Genomic DNA, 18,779 nt, shown 5'->3' with positions numbered 1-18,779 from the left:
CCTGGCTTTACCTTACACGAGTTGAATAGCAGGATAATCTCGATGTGAACACAAATCCGCCATGTTGTTGGTTGTCAAGTGAGTTCGAAAATGCTCTAAGCTTGTAAATTTTGACAAACTGCAATGGGTGACTGTAACCTATGGGAAGATCGAGATGTTCGTTTTGATATCACCCTACAGTAAGTTTGATTTATCAATAATTTTGGGCATTATTATGTATTTAATGCAATTTGAATTGGTGGCGTTTTGTAGACATGATCATGATGAAAATCTGAGAAATTTAAACTTAACTACAGGGTATAGGTAAGATTTCCCCATAAACCCATACATTTATTATGCATGCAGCAATTTCATAATTTTTCTCACAAATAGTTTGATATGAATAAAGTCGAAACATATATGCATAATAAGTGTATGGGGGTTGTACGGAACGTAATAGACATTTTTACGGTTTTTCAACTTTTTATATGGACCAGTAGTGAAAATCTGTCGACACCATTGAAAAGAGCACCTTGAAATTAGGAAAACTGCCAAATTTGAAAGTGATAGGTCTTTAGTGAGCAAAGATATAGCTCTGTGAGGTTGCAAAAATTTAAAGACGTTTGTATGGTTTTCAACAAATTACTTTCAAACTTGGCAGTTTTACTAATTTCAAGGTGTTCTCTTCAGTGGTGTTGACAGGGTTTCCCAAACTTGTCCATGTCAGAAGTTGAAAAAAAGTGTGAAAAGGCAGTATTCCTCCAATATAACATATATTACATGGATTGTCTTCAAGGGTTATAAGGCCATCCTCTTTTTTTTCTCCGTTTAGTGTCGTCCGACCGACCCAAATTTTTGGCATCGATCTTCAAAAAAAAAAAGAAAAAGTAACGATGTAGTTAAACCATTTTTCACTTGAAATAATTCTTTTAATCTGAAAAATGAGCATAGTAACAGCATAGAGAAAAACAGGAACAAAGACATGAACATTTTTCACAGTATATTGTGCATTTTGTTAATCCAAATCTGTGAATGTTAACTTTTGACGTCATCCTAGGGTACCAGGGCCTCCTATTCCAAGACTTCTTGTGATGTTTTTTTTAGGTTTTTTTTTTCAATCCGACTGACCGACCCAACATCAGGAAACGCATTTGACGCTAAATGAAAAAAAAGGGGGGATGGCCTAAGACCCAAACCAGCCATCAGACATTTGCTCTTTTGGGAATAACTTTCGTTAGTCAGCTCAATGTTGACTTTGCTTTTTTTAATTTGTCACAGGCAGATGCAGTTGAGACCAGGAGAGGCAAGTTTGTTTCTCACTTTCTCAGAGATTCTTCTTTATAGACTCCTTTTTTTAATTAGAGCTTACATGTTGTGCTAGGTTCTGATTGACAAGCTTGATTCTGTTGAAGACACCAAGGGAAATAATGGGGATAGAGGTATCAAAATAGTATGATTAACCCTTTAAGCCCCAATATCCACATACAAATTCTCCATACTGATCTCTATACATCTCCTTTAAGAATTAGTTAAGAGAATTTGATAAAAGATCAAAGTATTTTCTCGTAGGTGATCATTTTCTTAATTCTCATAACCTCATCTCATGACAATGTATGGATATCGTTAGGAGAAAATTGCTGTTGGTCACTAGTGGGACTTAAAGGGTTAATATTATTGTAAATTTTACAGAATGCACATTGATGTTATATATGTTCACAGTGCTATAGATTCATGTTATGAAACAGCAGAGAATCAGTATGCAAAGGTACAAAGCTTCTTTCTGTAACTAATATTTCACAACTTCCTTGTCAGTTTAAACCTGAACAAATGAGTTTGAACAGTGCATCAACAGAAGGCCATGCAAATTTTATCTAACCTGCTAGCTGTGCAACACTGACTTCCTCACTCACTGAGATAAGTTTTGCCCTTTCATTCCCAAAAAAGTTTGAATCCCAAAAGACAAATGCAAAGCTCCAAGACCCTTCTGCAAAAAAATGCAGGACTCCAAGGCTAAAAAGAACACACAAAACCGAGACTTTGAGACTCATCATTCAAGATTTCAAGACGGAGGCAAAATTTTCTGAGACCCATGTTTTTCCAGGTACCATTCACCACTCCTACAAGGAAGACTCTAGGCACTTTATCCAAAATTACTCAGGGCACTAATATTAAGTTTCACCCCTTTAATTGACGGTTGGTGTGGAATAAGGCCTAAATTATTTTCTCCCCTTATCTTGGTGTTAGATTAATAGTGACTTAGGGTCCTATTCCATACATCCAGTGTTCTTACCAGGATTTTCTCATCCACTAGGGTCCACAGGACCCATAGAGAAGGTAAAAGGAGGTCAGGGGTAAGAAAAGTGGGTCACAATTTTTAGATACAGTTAACTCAGTGTTTTCACAGGTCTGAGTTAGAGTAAATACCTCGCACTTCCTTTGATAATGATGGGTGTTTTCTAAAGATGCCATAACCAAGAATATTAAATTTTGGCTTTTATTATACGGAAATGTATGTGTAAATATATTATTATGTAGGTTTTGTAATAGTCTTTTTTCCTTCTTTGTGCCCTTGGGACCCCTGCAGGGGGGGGGGGGGGTACTCCAGATTTCAAGTGACAGGGATAATCAAAGGATTTTTTGGGGTTTGAAATTTTCGATTTTGGGATTTTTTTGGGTGGAAAATTATGGCAAGTATTTTTCAGGTAGCTTGATTTAAGTAGGGATTTTTTTGGGCATTCAAAACAATCTGAGAATTCATGATAGTATCCCACCTATTTTTTATGGGTTGGAAATTCATCATGGGATTTTTGGGGGGTTAAATTTTAGTTCAGGGATTTTTTCTAGGTTTTGTTTGAAACCCTGGGGAATTTTTTTGGGTTTTCATTTTCCCCCATATTTGATCGTCCCTGTCACTTTAAATCTGGAGTACCCCCCCAGGCTTAAGACCCCTTGGGCTATTAAAGTGCAGTATTTCCTGAAAAAGTGCAGCGATTTAGCGGTCTGGTAAGAACACTATCCATCCCTTCTATTAACATTCTAATAACTCCATAGATACTGTGCTTTGTTTGTAGGAAGACTTCTTGTTACCAACCTAAGATTGATATGGCATTCACAAAGCATGCCCAGGGTTAATTTGTGTGAGTAACTTTGCTTACCCATATTGATATATATTAGAAGCATAGTATTTAATAAATTAATAACAATTAAAAATTGTATAGTGCCTATCCAGCCCTACTCTAGGCACTTTACACAACACTCCAAACAAATAAAGAATTAAATAGTAAATGAATGAACATGAAGATAAAAATAACCATACTACCAATGGTATGCTTTCCTAAAAAGATATGCCTTCACTTGAGATTTAAATGTACTAAAATTGTCACATGAACAGATGTTGTCTGTAGGTAGACTGTTCCACAGGTCAGGGGCAGCAGCACTGAATGCTCTAGACCCACAGGATTTCAGATTAAAGTTAATGGGATTCAGTTGTAGTGTACTAGATGATCGGAGTGTTCTGGGCGGTGAATAGCAAGTTACAAAATCTTGAATGTAGGTGGGTGCTTGTTGGTGAAGAGCCTTGAAAGTGAGCAGCTGGATTTGGAATTTAACCCTTTAAGCCCCAGTATCCACATACAAATTCTCCAAACTGATCTCCATACATTTCCTTTAAGAATGAGTTGAGAGAATTTGATGATAGATCAGGGAATTTTCTCTCAGGTGATCATTCTATTAATTGTCATAACTTATCTCTTGACAGTGTATGGATATTGTTAGGAGAAAATTGATCTCGGTCACTATTGGTACTTAAAGGGTTAATACACTCATTTACAGAAAGCCAGTGTAGATCAGACAGAACTGGAGTCATGTGGTTGTATTTGCGAAAGCATGTAACTAGGCAGGCGGCAGCATTCTGTACTGATTAAAGCTCTTTCAAAACATACTTTTGCACATTATACAAAAGAGAGTTGCAGTAGTCAAGCTTGGAGGGTACAAAAGCGTGGACAAGGATCTTGGTAGTCTTTAGAAATAGCATGAGGTTCGAATTAGCAAGGTTCAAGTTATCGGAGTCAACTGTGCCATTCATTTGAATCGTCACACTGAATAAATAACAAAATATTAGAACCACTTTGTACAGCAGAATAAACAATATCACATATACAAATTAAAAAGTGAATTTCTTTAGACTGTTGTAGCTCTCGTAAATGATGTGAGAGGTAACACTTTACTACCAAATATGCACATTTATATGCTAAGTTATGTGCCAGTTTTTATAAGAGATATGAGTTAATAATGTATGACAACTAAACCGTAAAATTCCAAAAATAAGCCCCTCCATGTATAAGCCCCTCCAAATATAAGCCCCCAAATTTCATAATGCAAAAAAACCCTCCGTTAAATCTCCCCTTCAAATATAAGCCCCCTGGTGGCTTGTACTTGGAAATTGCCTTCAAATGCAAAGTAAAACAAAGCGAAAACGGTAATTTCCTTCCAAGTATAAGGCTAGCCCAATCTATTTTGAAATGCAAATTCCCTCTGTAGATAAGCCCCTCCAGATACAAGCCCCTCTGGATATAAGCCCCTCCAAAAATAAGCCTCTCAAAGAGGGCCTTTGAAAAATATAAGCCCCGGGGCTTATTTTCTGAATTTTACAGTATCTATTGATGCATAAATGGTATCTTAACCTACCTTTTCTGGCAAACTCAGGTTAATCATTCTACTGTCATCCATGAACTGTTACTCCACATTTGCCTCATACTTTCCAACAGATTTTTGGAAGAGTTGTTTAGCTTTATCCCCAGGGGCTTTACTCTGGATTTCAAGTGATGAGGATGATCCAAGGATTTTTTTGGTGGGAAAATTTGGCAATTTTTTTTTTTGAGTGGGGGGGGATTTTTTCGGGTATTCAAAACAATCTGAAGATTTGTTGCCACTTTGTTGCCGCGTAGTTCTGCAAATAAAATTCAACCAATTGCAAACTTGGGCTCACAAATTTGTTGTGGGATTTTTGGGGGAGTTGATATTTGGTCCAGGGATTTTTTGGGGTTTTGATTTTTGCCCCCATTCAATCATCTCCATCACTTGAAATCTGGAGCACCCCCTGGGGCTTTATGAGTCAAACAAGGCAAACAGGGCATTATGTGCGTGAGATGAGAGAGAAGAAAAGTAAAGCCCCATGTCACGTGCTCTGCGTGAAATGCCCCATTCACCTCACTTGGCCCATAAAGTGATTGTCATGCAGGCTAGCTATATCCTTCAGCTTCTTTAATATTTATTTCAGCATTGATGTTGATAAATATAAAGATATTTCTCCTTGATGAACTTCATCCTTATTCTTATTCCCCTTTTAACTGAACTGATCCAGCAGTGAGTTTTGTAATATTTTATTTATTAACAATGATATCATTATTGTTTTTTTCATTTTGAAGCTGTGGGCTTTAGTTGTGTTGTCAATGTGTCTACAAGATCAGCAAATTCGGTATGTGCTGTGGTTATTGCTTCACACAGGGCAGTCAAAACTGCCAGAAATTCCATTCATACTGATAAATCTTACAGTAATTTGAATCAAGAGCAGAAGAGATCCTTTAAGTACCTCGGTGTGATAGTAGAAGAATCGTTATCTTGGAACAGTCACATAATGCTGTTTCAGGTCATAATTTTTTAGCCTAGGATGATTAATGTGATTTTACCTTGTTTCTGAATCCTAATTTACTGCCATATTTTTGAATATGTTAGAGTTATATTAGGAGGCAAAAGAAATTGAGAATCACCTGCAAGTGGCAACAAAATAGGCCATTTCCGAGTTCCAAAAAATCTCACTCTCAAAGCGAGGCTAAGTGCGAATCCATTGATATGAAAATGAGTTTTAATTATGATGCAAATAAAACTCATTTTCACAACAAAGGTTTCGCACTTAGCCTCGTTTTGAAAGTGAGATTTTTTGGAACTCGGAAATGGCCTATTGGTTGGGGCACTTTGCCTTATAAGGGCTCTTCTGACGTTTTGACATTTTCTTAACTCACCTGACATCAAATTGAAGTATTGAAATGTGCTGCAAAACTGTTTTCAGGATTGTCAAAATATCAGAGTGTGATTTCATGGCTACTATAATAAATAATTAAATCCTATGTGAAGATTTTTTGTTTGTGTTTGTTTCTTCTTTCTATGACAAAATCATAACAATTAGGTGTAATTAATCAGGAGTATCATTTTTTTTTTAAATTTTATTGCAGAAACTTCGTGGTCAAACAGAAGCTCTATATATTTTGACAAGATGCAATAACACAAGATTTGAATTTATATTTACAAACTTGGTGAGTGCAAAAATGATTGAAGCCTATTGAAACCTATTTTTTCACACCTTCTTAGCGTACAACCCAAAAAAATGTGAGTAGTTTAGAGCCTGTCTGTTCAGTACTTTATTAACTTTGTTAAACTCAGTTTTCAATGGGTAGATTTGAATCCTTAGCAGATCAGCCTGTGCCACAGACGAAACTAGTCTTTGGTTAAGTCTGTCTGTGAAACAGTGCCAAAATCCTTGTTCTGGGCTCCCACTTCTACCTGTGTACCAGGATTTGAGTACATGTCATGGTTGGCCTGCTAAAAAAGCTATTGGCGATTTGCCAGCCAGGTTGAATGGTTAATTCAAAATGCATTTCTGGTAATGTGTTGAATTTGTTAAGGACCCAGAACAAGGATTTGGGCACTGCTTCGCAAACTTTACTAACCAAGGTTAAGTTATGTCTGCAACACAGGCTATTACCAGATTAACACTTGTAAAGTTTGAGAGTAGATTAACCCTTTAAACCCTAAAGATCAAAATTAAAATTCTCATTTGTCGTCCCTATTCATTTATATAGAAGTAGTGGGGAGAAGTTGATAAAATATCAAGCATGATTCATCTTGTGTGATTGTATCTGTAATTCTCATGACCACTCTGTTTTACAAAGCATTGATTTTACAAGGAGAAATTTGATGCTGATCACTCTTAGGGCTCAAGGGGTTAAGTATGTACTGTCACTTAAATATCATATTTTTTATTTTCTCCTTGATTTTACCATAACAACAGGCAAGATCTGTCGTAATTTTTCAGGTTATTTTTTTCACTGACTGTATGGCATTATTTTTTTTTTTTTGTTTATTGTAGGTATCTGGTAGTCCAAGGCTTTTTACAACAGTTATATCAGTTTTTAAGTAGGTCCTAGTTTTTATAATATATAGTCATACACTCCTACGTATGCAGCCCTCTTTCATAAGAAACCACCTAGTATTCAAAACATGGTTACTGATTGTTCATGTTTATTGTATGTGCTTCAATACTCGGAGAATGCAAGGTACTTTAAGTGACAACATAGCACCGCTCTTAAACTCAGAAATTGCATGCAGATTTTATACTTCTGTTAGTCAAATAACTAACAATGATTGGATGAGGATAAGCAAAATATTGTGATTTGTCAGTGGCGAGCAGATCAATTATTCGGCTTTAGCGAATAATTGATCTGCAAGATTATTTTGCAATCAATAATTGTTTTATCACTGGATCACTGAGTTTGTTTTTTAATGAATATCCACGGGAAGTGAAATGTTCCGTCACTTTCATGCAAGGGCAATCGCAAGAAGGAGAAAAGTGTAGTTTCATTTTAATACGCATGAGCAGAATATTATTTGTAGCCAAACACAGTTGGACAACATTGCACATGAGCAGACTATTATTTGTGGGCAGTTATTTGCAGGTCACGTGGTGGCCTCTAGGCCAATGAAAAGGAAGAAAAATTTGCATTGAATGATTAGTAGATTTGGCAGGCCTGTTCTCTGTAGAGGTCTCCTTTCAGTAGTTTGACTTGTGAGCAATCTTGTTGCATTTTCAGTTGTTGCTGAAAGCATGTTCAACTGTGATAAATATTAATATATAGCTCTCTGTTACTACATGCTCTGTGTTTGGTCAGTTTAGTGGCTCATACAGTATACATTGTTCCGCTGTATGGCCCACTTGCATTCTTGTTTTCCAACACAAACCATCCAGAAAAATAAAGATTATATAGTATTTTTTTGAAACAGTAAAACTTGTGACTCTCAGCCTTATTTTTTCCTTCAGAATTGTACATGTAGTCCACAGTGTATACACTTAAAAATTGGGCTGTAAAAAGAACTTGATCCTTAACTAACAATATCAACCTAAAACTCATTTTTAGGAGGTATTTACAACATGACATATACAGGATAGGTATTTTATGTGAGTCGTGCCAAAGAGTACCTATGAATTTTTTTTAATATAGGGCGTATGAGTCGTCCAAGCTTTATCGTGACCTGAAGCTACGTGGAGCTCTGATCCTCAACAAGCAGCTACGTCTGTTACCCCTCGAGCAGGTGTATGATAAGGTAACAATAAACACAGCCTCAGAGTGCTGGTATCCATGTAAGGAATGGGTAAAATAAGTTTGACTAATAGAACTTCAATGAAACTGATACCCAGTATGTTGTAGTCAGGGGAGCAAGGGATGGTGCGGTGGTGAGAGCACTTGCCTCCCACCAATGTGGCCCAGGTTCAAATCCCGGGGTCGACACCATATATGGTTGAGTTTGTTGTTGGTTCTCTCCTTTACTCCGGAGGTTTTTCTTCGGGTACTCCAGTTTTCCCCTCTCCTCAAAAACCAACATTTCCAAATTCCAATTCAATCAGGAATCGGGTAGATGAAGAACCACTTTGTGGATGTGCTACCTCCAGATCGTTATCATTATTATTATTATTATTATTATTATTATTATTATTATTATTATTATTATTATTATTAGAAAGGTCATATGGTTGATGCAATCATACTTACTGCATTGTTGTGTGTTGTTTTAGCCTTAGGGGCTAAGGGTGGTATTAAAGAGGACATATCTATTCCTCTCTACTGTCCCCTGCCCCCTGAGAGCTTGCACACAGGCAATGGTCTAGTTATTGCTATTAGCAATTATTGGATGCTTATGTCAATATTGATGACCCTGTCTTCTTTTGTCTGTTCGTGTGCAAATTCAGGATATGAAAGATGTTTAATCTACTAAACACATATTCTTCAAAATTAATAGTAGTTGTCGTCTATTAAGTAGTAATTTTTCCCTTCTGGTTACGTTTTTAGGCAGAAGCTCAGCTATTATTGTTCGAAAAATATGTGAATTTTTTGCCGTTTTCTCCAGCTCTTTTAAAACAATTGGGCCAACTCAACCTCATCCCCAGTGCTTCCCGGTTGCCATCCCATATTCTGGCAATAGCTTGTACTACATCATTTTACCAGATATTGCAATTTATGCCTTTCAAATTTGGTCAATGTTAGCTGGTTATGAAAAATTAGCCAGGGGATTTGAGAGAATCAGAAACAGAGAAATACTTTAAATGAATAATGATGGTAGTTTAACCATACTAAAATCATAATGTCTTCTTTTAGATCAACGGTGTCTGGAATCTTTCCAGTGATCAGGTAGAGTCTTCCCTTGATTACTACTAAATAATGTCTGTGGCTGTTATTAAACTCAATTCAAACAATGGCTTTTTGAGACAGTAATAATAATAATTATAATAATAATTATTATTATTATTATTATTATTATTATTATTATTGCCACTTTTGCTTTAAATGGTTCTAAATCATATAAAGCTAATTATGAAGCTCTTGAGAGTACTGTTTTGTGTCCATAGCAAAGTTTATTTCAAGAATAATGTTGGCTTTTTCAACCAAAACTGGATATGAAACTCAATTATGCCCTTTATACTACTACATGAGAAATTTCTGCAAACTGATTGGCTTAGAGCAGTGGTATTTCAGCTTAATTTGAAATACCTACATGCAAAAATAACAAACCTTTTTCGGGTAGTATAAACAAATAATAGCATGATTTGTACGTGATATTTAACATAAATACCACTTGTGATATTTCAAAATGTCTCAAAGTTCACTCACATAATGGCTCGTGAAATTACGTATAACAATTTCGAAATATTACTCATGGTATTTATGCCAAATATCACTACAAATTATGCTATTACCTATACTAATATTATCTCCATTGGGCTGGCTTTCTTAACATAAACTTTACAGCACTTGGAATTCTTTTCTTAATTGAGTTGTTATTCTTTGTTCCTGTTTTCTTTTACTTTATTCAATTCAATTCTAGTTTAGTTTGGTTATTAATTTTGGTATTTGTCCTTGCTACTTCAGGGAAATCTTGGAACATTTTATATTACAAATGTCCGCCTGGTGTGGCATGCAAACATGAATGACACATTTAATGTCAGCATTCCTTATTTACAAATGGTGAGATAAGCAATGTTATGTGCAGGCTTTAATTTTTGATCTGTTTTTCATTAATAATTGTTTTCTAAATGTCTGTTTAATATTCTCATCACTGTAATAAACTAAACAAGACTAAGATGCTTTTGGCCAAAATAATCACCACAGTATACTCAGTTTGGTCAATTTCTGCTTGAGCTTTCCTAGGACAGCCAATAATTTGCAAAAAGACTGCAGTGGAAGCTCTCGTAATTATAAGTGACCACCTCCTCAAATTTGACTAAGTGTTTGTAACTTAGAGCTGGTCGCTTACGAAAATGAGCTCTCGTAGTGACTCGTAGTGTTGTGGTTGAGAGCTTCGAAAACAGGGTATCCATTGAGGCTGGCCGAATATGACATGACCATATTGCAGACTCCTGTGTCAACCCATCGTGGCGCATGTTTTTTTTAAGTTATCTGCTCACATGTTAACACTAGTTTCCAACTGATCACAGGCTCAATTCCAACTGGATTTCTATTTTTCAGTTCCTTTCCATTTAATATTTGGTCCAAGGTGGCCTTTATTGCACAATCTGCTACTTTAAATTAATTATTACATTCCACCTCTTTCTTTTAATAGAAATCAGTAAAAATAAGGGATTCTAAGTTTGGACTTGCATTAGTACTGGAAACATCTCAACAGGTGACAGGCTAACATTTTGTTCACTACCATGAGGTAGTTTTTTTTAAATTAGTCGCTCCCTTAACCTTCAAGGGCAGTTAACAAAGCTTTAAGGTTAAATAGAAGATTATGTAGTTTTAATTTGTGATCATTATTTTCAGTGCAGTCATAAAATTAATATATTATGTGAAGAATAAACATTGCTGTTGTGGGGCTAATGATACAGAAGTGGTTTTTCTCATTTGAGACATTTCCTAGATTATTTCAAATGCACTTTGAATATGTAGTGTTTCAGTGAATGGATCCAAAACCCCTCTCAAACCTTGTCCAAACTGAGAGGCCTCATTTATATGGCAATACATGATCCCCATCCCTTCTTAGCAGAAATGTTTTTAATGTGCAATAATTCTTCTTCAATCAACCCATTACAGCACAAAAGAGGTATGTAAGTAAAAAAAGACAACACTACTTCTTAGTTTATAATTCTGTTGCTGTGCTCTAAGTGTTGGAATATTGTCACTACTGTTCTGTTTTAAGAAGAAATACCATTATTGTTCTTTCTTTTTTCAGAGTGGAGGATATGTTCTGGGTTTTCGCATAGACCCAGCAGAAAAATTGCAAGAAGCAGCAAAAGAAATACAAAGTTTACAAAAGGTAGTTCCCATTAGTTTAAAGAGATTTATTTATTTATTTATTTATTTATTTATAGATTCGTACAATGTACAGGGGAGAGAACAATAGGACACGTAGTCCCCTACTTGGTTCACCCTCCTAAAAATACAGATATACAGTAGATCGAAGCAACCAACTCTTGTTACGACCAGCTTTGTGAAAACTCATTTGAACAGTGACTGAAACTTTGTAATGAAAAGCTCTCATAAGTGGCCACTCCGAAATGCTTGCTGCACACAATCACCGCATGTGAGAAAAACCTGTGGTGCCCAGGGTACTGACAGCCGTCTCTATATCAGATATAAAGACACTCATTAAACTTTACAGTCAAGCCAGGTGAAGCGTACCCACCAAGAATCCATTAATGCATTTATTATTCGAAAATTGAATCCGTTGCTAGTTGTAGATTTCAGATTGATCTCTGCATTCTTGCATGCATAATGAGCTGTGAATTCACATGCAAGGCAGTTATGAAATTTCTGCCAGCTCAGTTTTCGTGAATTTGATGTAAATGTCTTCTAAGAAACTTAATCCATTCAAAGATTTTCAATCTGACCAAACACAGAGAAGTTCTCGCAAAATATTCACTGCTCATTGTGCATGCAGGAATGCCGCTTTGAATTTGACACCAGTTATGGAAACGACTAACGGATTCATTTTTCAAATAATCAATTCATTAACAGAATCTTGGGGGGTACGTTTGACCTGCCTTGACTGTAATTTCTTTCTTTTTTTTCTTTATGAATTGTTTATGATTTTCTGAACCTCTCGTAAGCGACCACCCTCTACTGTTTCTCTCAAGCAACCAGCTCTAGTTATGACCACTTTTTCTAATTTCTGAGGTGATTGCTTACTAGAGCTTTGACTGTAAATCACAATTTTATCTTGAATTTTTTAAAGGGCTCTGAGTAACATTAAAAGAAATCTTGCCTTTTCTTTCACTCTAATTTTTTTACTGCAGGTCTATAGTGCCAGTCCAATATTTGGAGTAGAATTTGAAACAGAGGAAAAGGTTGGTCTCAAATACTTCCTGCACCAATATTAACCCTTTAGGTCCCAAGAGTGACCAACATCAATGTTCTCCTAACAACATCAGCAGATCATCAAGGGTAACGGTTATGAGAATTACTAAATTGATTACCAAAGGGAGAACGCTTTGATCTTAAACCAAATTCTCTCAACTGAAATGTATGGAGATCAGATCGGAGAATTTGTATTTGGATCTTGGGACTTAAAGGGTTAAGGATAACTACTAACGAAAACTCAAATTTGGGGCACTGAGTTAATACTAGCCAGTTCCAGGCGTTCATATTGTGGGGACGGCACAAAGAGATCATGTGAGCAGGAAAAAACAGTAAGGGGGTGGGGTAGGGAGTGAAAGCGAATGTTGCCTCCTCTCTCCTTCTTCTTCTTTTCCTCCTAATTTACTCCCACTCGCTGACTTTTCGTTACACTATCTGATCGCCTGCAAGCCACTCCTTGGGTTTCACCATCTGAATCTCGCTTATAACCATTCATACGCAGCTGCAAGAATATTATTTAAAAGCTTGTTATTTTCTTGTTTCTTTTTCAGCCTCAAACAGTGGATGAAGTGACAGTTGATCCAGTGCAGGATGATATTGAGATTGTTAATGAAGGAGAAGGGACCGATGCTTTTGCAGTAAGTAGTCAGTCTTTCTATATATTACTCACATAGTAAACTACAATAACAAGGGAAAAGCGCCCTAGGGACAAGGTTGCCTACAATACCACTAAATGTACTGAAAAGCTGTTACAGATATGCAATATCTAAATTAGACTGCGAGCAGTCTCTCTTTTTCTTCTGCAGATTTAGTGAGAGCAATGCACGCGCGCGGGAGCGGCGAAGCCGCGAGACGCGCGAACGACCCGTCTCGCGCCATCAGTCACGCGCGTGGCCATTTGCGTGTCTCGCGTTTTGCTCGACGGACTACAGAAAAAACAGAGACTGCTCGTAGTCTATATCTAAATGTGTTGTTCAGTTCCAGCTCCAGTTCCAGTTTAATCCTCCAATCGGTAATCTTGTAACCATGGAGTTACATTGTCCATTACTTGTTCATCCAATTGAGCAAAACCAACCTTATCTTGCGTACACCTATTTGCTTTGTCAATAGAGGTGTGTAATAGTTTTGCAATATTGATCCAGGCGTCTCGTTGGTAAGGACGCTTCGACTTCACAAGCAACATCTTCTTTGTGACCCAGTAGGGAGTTTAAGCAGTGACGTTTTCAACCGGAAGTATAATTTTTTGCACTTTGGAGACGTGATTTTGAACCGACTTTTGAGTAAACAGGCTTTAGAAGACTAAAGGCGTTTAGCAATACAAATTTGGTAGCGTCAAGGCATATCAAAAAGATAAAGGCTCACTTCCGGTTGACGTGCGTCGCTGAAAAACGCCGCTGCCTAAACTTGCTAATGTTTGGACAATGACACAAATGACGAATACTGTTGTACAGCCGCTCTGATTGGCTGAGAGGTGTGTTTGCACGAGAGTATGTAAACATAGTTGTGACGTCAAGATGTTTTTATCTGTACGTGGTAATAACGACAGCGCAAACTGAAAATGGTTTTGAGTTAAAAACTCGACAAGTTTACTTTATTTACTTCAATTCTTCGTCTGCTGAAACTCGGAAAACAACATCCAACAAGTCTCCAAGATAAATACCTTTCCTCATGGAAGGATCTGTCTTGACTCCCAGATGGGCCTATAATGCCTCCCTCAGGATTTCCCGCTTTGGCAATCCTTTATTGACGAAGCTTCTTTAGACATGATAGCTGGATATTGACCTTGTTGTTGTTGTTTATTTCTTTTTGCATTTTTGTTGACCTGAACTTCATATTGGTTCATAAAAAGGCAACAAAGAACTTGACCAAAAGCCAGCTACCTTGACCTCATGCTTCATACTCAAAACACGTTTTTATGGTAAAATCACTTCATTTAAGTGTCACTGTAGCTCTTTCCTCCATAGAGCCTCCCGCTGGGTATTCCAATAAAAAATTAAATAATAATAATAAAAACAGTAAATGCGTGGTGGACTTCCCATTGTCCCGCGCGCGATTTCTTTTTTCCCTCTTCCCAGTCTCCTAAAGACACAAAGAGGCCTCCGCTGTGGAGGAGAGAGCCACTGTAATATCACCTTTCTTGCTGTCTACTAAGCTGCTTATTGTATCTCTCACAGGCATATTTTGCTGATGGAGATAAAGTAAGTACTACCTAAGCTAACTGTATCGGTCCAATATTTATTTTAAATTGTCTGGAGCAGGTGGGTTTCTCTCTGAATGTACAAGTGGATTTATTGTCAACTTCTGCTCCCTGCATAGCGTGACTACAAAGAATTTTTTATGTGGGGAATGCAGTATAGGGAATCAGTAGAGAGGTTTAGAATCACGTTTATATAAACCTCAGATTCAAGTTGACAATTTCTCAAATAAGCCCAAATAAGCAGATAGAAACTGTGCAAAAGAATTCTTATGGATAAGCCTGTTATGAAACTACTTATTTTTGTGTAGATAAAATTAACAGTAAACGACCAGTTAGAAGAAAATTTAGTCACGTGGTGCAAACTCACGTTTGTCGTTTGCCGGCTACCAGCAGATGTACACTTTATAATGATTTGTCAGAGGTGAATTAGATGGTTCAGCTTAATTGTTTTGTTTTCGTTTCAGTCCAGTGATCGTGAACCAGTTTACTCTGACCAGCTAGGACTAGCAGTGGAAAAGCTAAAGGAAGGATTCACCTTGCAGGGACTGTGGGAAGTCGTTCCCAGTCAGTAGCCCGCTGAGTGGATAAAAAAAAATATCAAGCCTACCACTCTTAATACCTAACAATGAGAAAACTAGAAACTGGATTGATTTCCAGATATCAGTGCTTATAATATTTAAGAAAATAAGATACCTTGTGAAAGTGAATGCATCTTATTTATTATTCTCAAATAGGGATCTTCCGTTCGTTTGAGAGCGCTTGGCGCTCTAGCAAACTGTGTTAGCTTGCATGGCACGCAGAAAAAAGGAAGGGAACTTTCGGCGCCCCTTTCGTTGAATTCCCTTCACGCCCTAACAAATTATGTTAGCTTGCCTGGCACGCGAAAAAAGGGGGAGACTCAGCGGAAGGAAAAAAGCGAAATCTTCTCCCTTGGAAATTGAGACCTTCCTACCTTTTCCCTTCCTCTCCTACATACCTCTTTCAACGCCTGCAAAGCAGGTTTAGTTAAGTTGGCAGATGATGCTGGGATTCTGCAATTAAACTTAACAGTAAAAATGAAGTACTTTGCTGACTTTGCCCAAGGATCGGCCAGGGTTTTAAGGGCATTCGTTTACGCAGTATTTCATAAGCTAAGCTGTTCAAGCTAACAAAATCTGGGCAAAATTGATCCCTGAACACAACTTGCATTCTTTTACAAGTTAAAAGCCAGTTTCTGTAAATATCGAGAATCCGGCGACAGTTTCAAAATTTTCACTTTCTTCATATTTTGCCCAAATAAAGCCCTTAGTAAGGTATTTTCGAAAATACAATTAAAAGATCCCAAAGCGCTCGAGTTTTTTCAAAATCGAGGAAATTTTGAAAATCGCCATTTTGGCCTCCCGCCGCCTTTGAAAATTGACGAAAATGATGCACTTTCGTTTCGCTCGTGCTGGTAAACGCGATAACATCTCGCAATGTACTTTTGACATTTCATAGCACTTCACTTGCTCTTTCTAAAACACTAGATTACTTTTGAAAAGCTGTCAAAATAGTCTTGTTTCTGGCCGTTTTAGTTACCCCACTTGAAGCGCTTGAGCGACTAGGCTAATTTTCGCTTACTTCTACCCCAAGAAAAGCCCACTGGTACATAGAATTTGAGGCCAAAACTAGTGGGCGTCGATAAAACCCGGAACATGGAACATTCCGGAACATCCCGGAACATGAAAAATAGAAGTAATTTTCATGAAAAAAAGCTAATTAAATAAAATGATAATAATAACATAGTTTTTGTAATAATTAATAATAACAAAATAACCTAAAATGACAAAAAATAAATAAATAAATATAAATGATTAAGAAAAAGAAACTCATCTCCGAGTATGAGAAAACAATATTTTGACGCAACTAATTTGTTGGGCGGGTGAAGGTCCATGCAAATGACAGTTATGAGTGAAGGCTTCCTTGTAAATTCAAAATATATTAAAATGGGTCTCGAGGAGGGGGGTTTTCAAGCTTTACTCACACAGCTACCTCTTGTAATTGTTTGCCATGAGTTAATCATTTGGCGGTTAACCATTTACGGTTCTGCGATGGTCTGAAATGTCGGTGCAGCATGCCATGTCGAGCCGAGTCGGTAATTAAGTTACTAAAGTCCAAAGCGACGAGCCCCCAAGTAGGCTTTTGTACATTATGCTTTTGCTTCCCTACTAAAATGCTCCACCTTAATGCTCCATTTTTCCCACTAAAATGCTCGGTCTCTCCAAAAAAGTCACTAAAATGCTCGGATAATGCTCATTATACAAAAGGTTTTTTTTAAATTAAATTCAAAGTTTACACTTACAAAACCGTTCAAGTGTTGCAAGTAACAACGACAACGTGTACAAGTTCATAAATACAGCCAAAAAAACCAGCTGTAGTAGGTTTTTTGTGAATTTTGAATTTTAGTCTTCATTTTGTTTAAAAAAGCAGGAGCTCATGGGGCATGGGCTCCTGAAAAAAGTTAATTTCTATTTTATTTTCTCGGAAAAATTAATTTTCCGGGCAAAAGGCCACTAAAATGCTCGAATAATGCTCAATGGTTTTGCCTCACTAAAATGCTCGAAAAAATGCTAGCATAATGTACAAAGGCCTACCCCCAAGCTCTTCTTACGGTCGCAAAGCCGTCATGGCAAACATTTACAAGAGGTAGCTGTGTGAGTAAAGCTTGAAAACTCCCCTCCTCGCGACCCATTTTAATATATTTTGAATTTAGAAGCAAGTCATTTGCATGGACCCTCACTCGCCCAACAAATTATTTGCGACAAAATATTGTTTTCTCATACTCGGGGATGAGTTTCTTTTTTTTAATCATTTCTTTATTTTTCTTCTTTTTTCTCTCTCTCTCTTTTTTTTTTTTTGTTATTTTATGTTATTTTGTTATTATTAATTTTTACAAAAACTATGTTGTTATTATCATTTTATTTAATTAATTTTTTTTTATGAAAATTACTTTTATTTTTGCATGTTCCGGAATGTTCCGGGATGTTCCATGTTCCGGGTTTTATCGACGCCCATACTTTGTTGTGTGAAAATTTTTTCCGCGGCCCGGAAAAAGTGTCCCGTAGAGAAACGGAAACGTGAAGACCATTTTGCCACCTAAATCAATTTACGAGGCAACATGTTGCCCTACATACCTACGCAAACAATTTAAAAATTGCTCTGGAAAACCTTCCACATGTTTCTTACCGCTTGAATATCGGATAATAGACACATATGTAACTGTTACCTTTTGATTTTTATCTCATTGTAGCGAATAAGTGCTAAAAACGCTTCCATTGCCGACTCGTGTATGTCAACATCGAGTTAATATTATCAAAGCAACCATTTCAGCTTCGGTTCGTTGCACAACGGGGATTCTATTTTTCAAAGTCTATATTTCTTTTAATACTACAAGTTTATAAGTTGGTAATAAGCTGTTTGATCGACCATCTTCCAAAAAAAAGAAATTGTGAGTGGTTTTATAGCTTTCAGCTTTGCTTTCAGAGACATCTTAATTTGTAACATTACATTGCGTGACAAATTCGGTCACCCCTTGAAATAAAAAACTTCGTCGGGAAGCCTATGAAATGAGTTAAAACGAACAACATCTGATATTTTAAAATTAAGGCTGTTATCTGATTAGACGAGCAGTGGGACGGCCCATTAGAAAGTGGGGGGTGGGGAATTTTCGAGCCGCAGGAATTTTTTTTCGTTATCAAATTCCTCGTCTGATTTTTTTTAGGCCATAGCATAAATATTTTTTAAGGTTGGCGTGTATGAATTTTTTTTCATTTAATTTTCCCTTGCGCATATATTTTTTTGGTACTTCGCCACCCCCCCCCCCCCCCCCCCATAAGTTTTCTAATGGTCCGTCCCTACGGTAGATAAAGAAAAGCTAAAGAAAACTTTTAAAACAAATTGAATTACAGTGACAATGTTCACTGAAAAACAACGTTTGAATCGTACCATTAGAAAAGTGTTGG

The 18,779-nt window shown here is 36.9% G+C and overlaps 1 protein-coding gene across 1 annotated transcript; it reads left to right on the top strand.

Moving 5' to 3' along the window:
* Positions 1-34: 34 nt before the first annotated feature.
* LOC140930997 (BBSome complex member BBS5-like) lies at positions 35-15,997 on the top strand. Its single transcript, XM_073380742.1, has 16 exons — positions 35-179; positions 1,258-1,282; positions 1,361-1,418; positions 3,051-3,116; positions 5,406-5,455; positions 6,210-6,290; positions 7,124-7,170; positions 8,253-8,355; positions 9,405-9,437; positions 10,176-10,271; positions 10,867-10,929; positions 11,479-11,562; positions 12,542-12,592; positions 13,154-13,240; positions 14,777-14,800; positions 15,264-15,997. Exons 1-16 carry the CDS (start codon positions 124-126, stop codon positions 15,369-15,371), a joined length of 1,032 nt encoding a protein of 343 aa, XP_073236843.1. The 5' UTR covers positions 35-123; the 3' UTR covers positions 15,372-15,997.
* Positions 15,998-18,779: the final 2,782 nt, after the last annotated feature.

This window comes from Porites lutea, chromosome 3 (assembly GCF_958299795.1).
Source record: "Porites lutea chromosome 3, jaPorLute2.1, whole genome shotgun sequence".
Lineage (NCBI taxonomy): Eukaryota > Metazoa > Cnidaria > Anthozoa > Scleractinia > Poritidae > Porites > Porites lutea.
The sequence above is the reverse complement of the archived record's forward strand: the minus strand, read 5'-3'. Positions and strand labels throughout refer to the sequence as shown.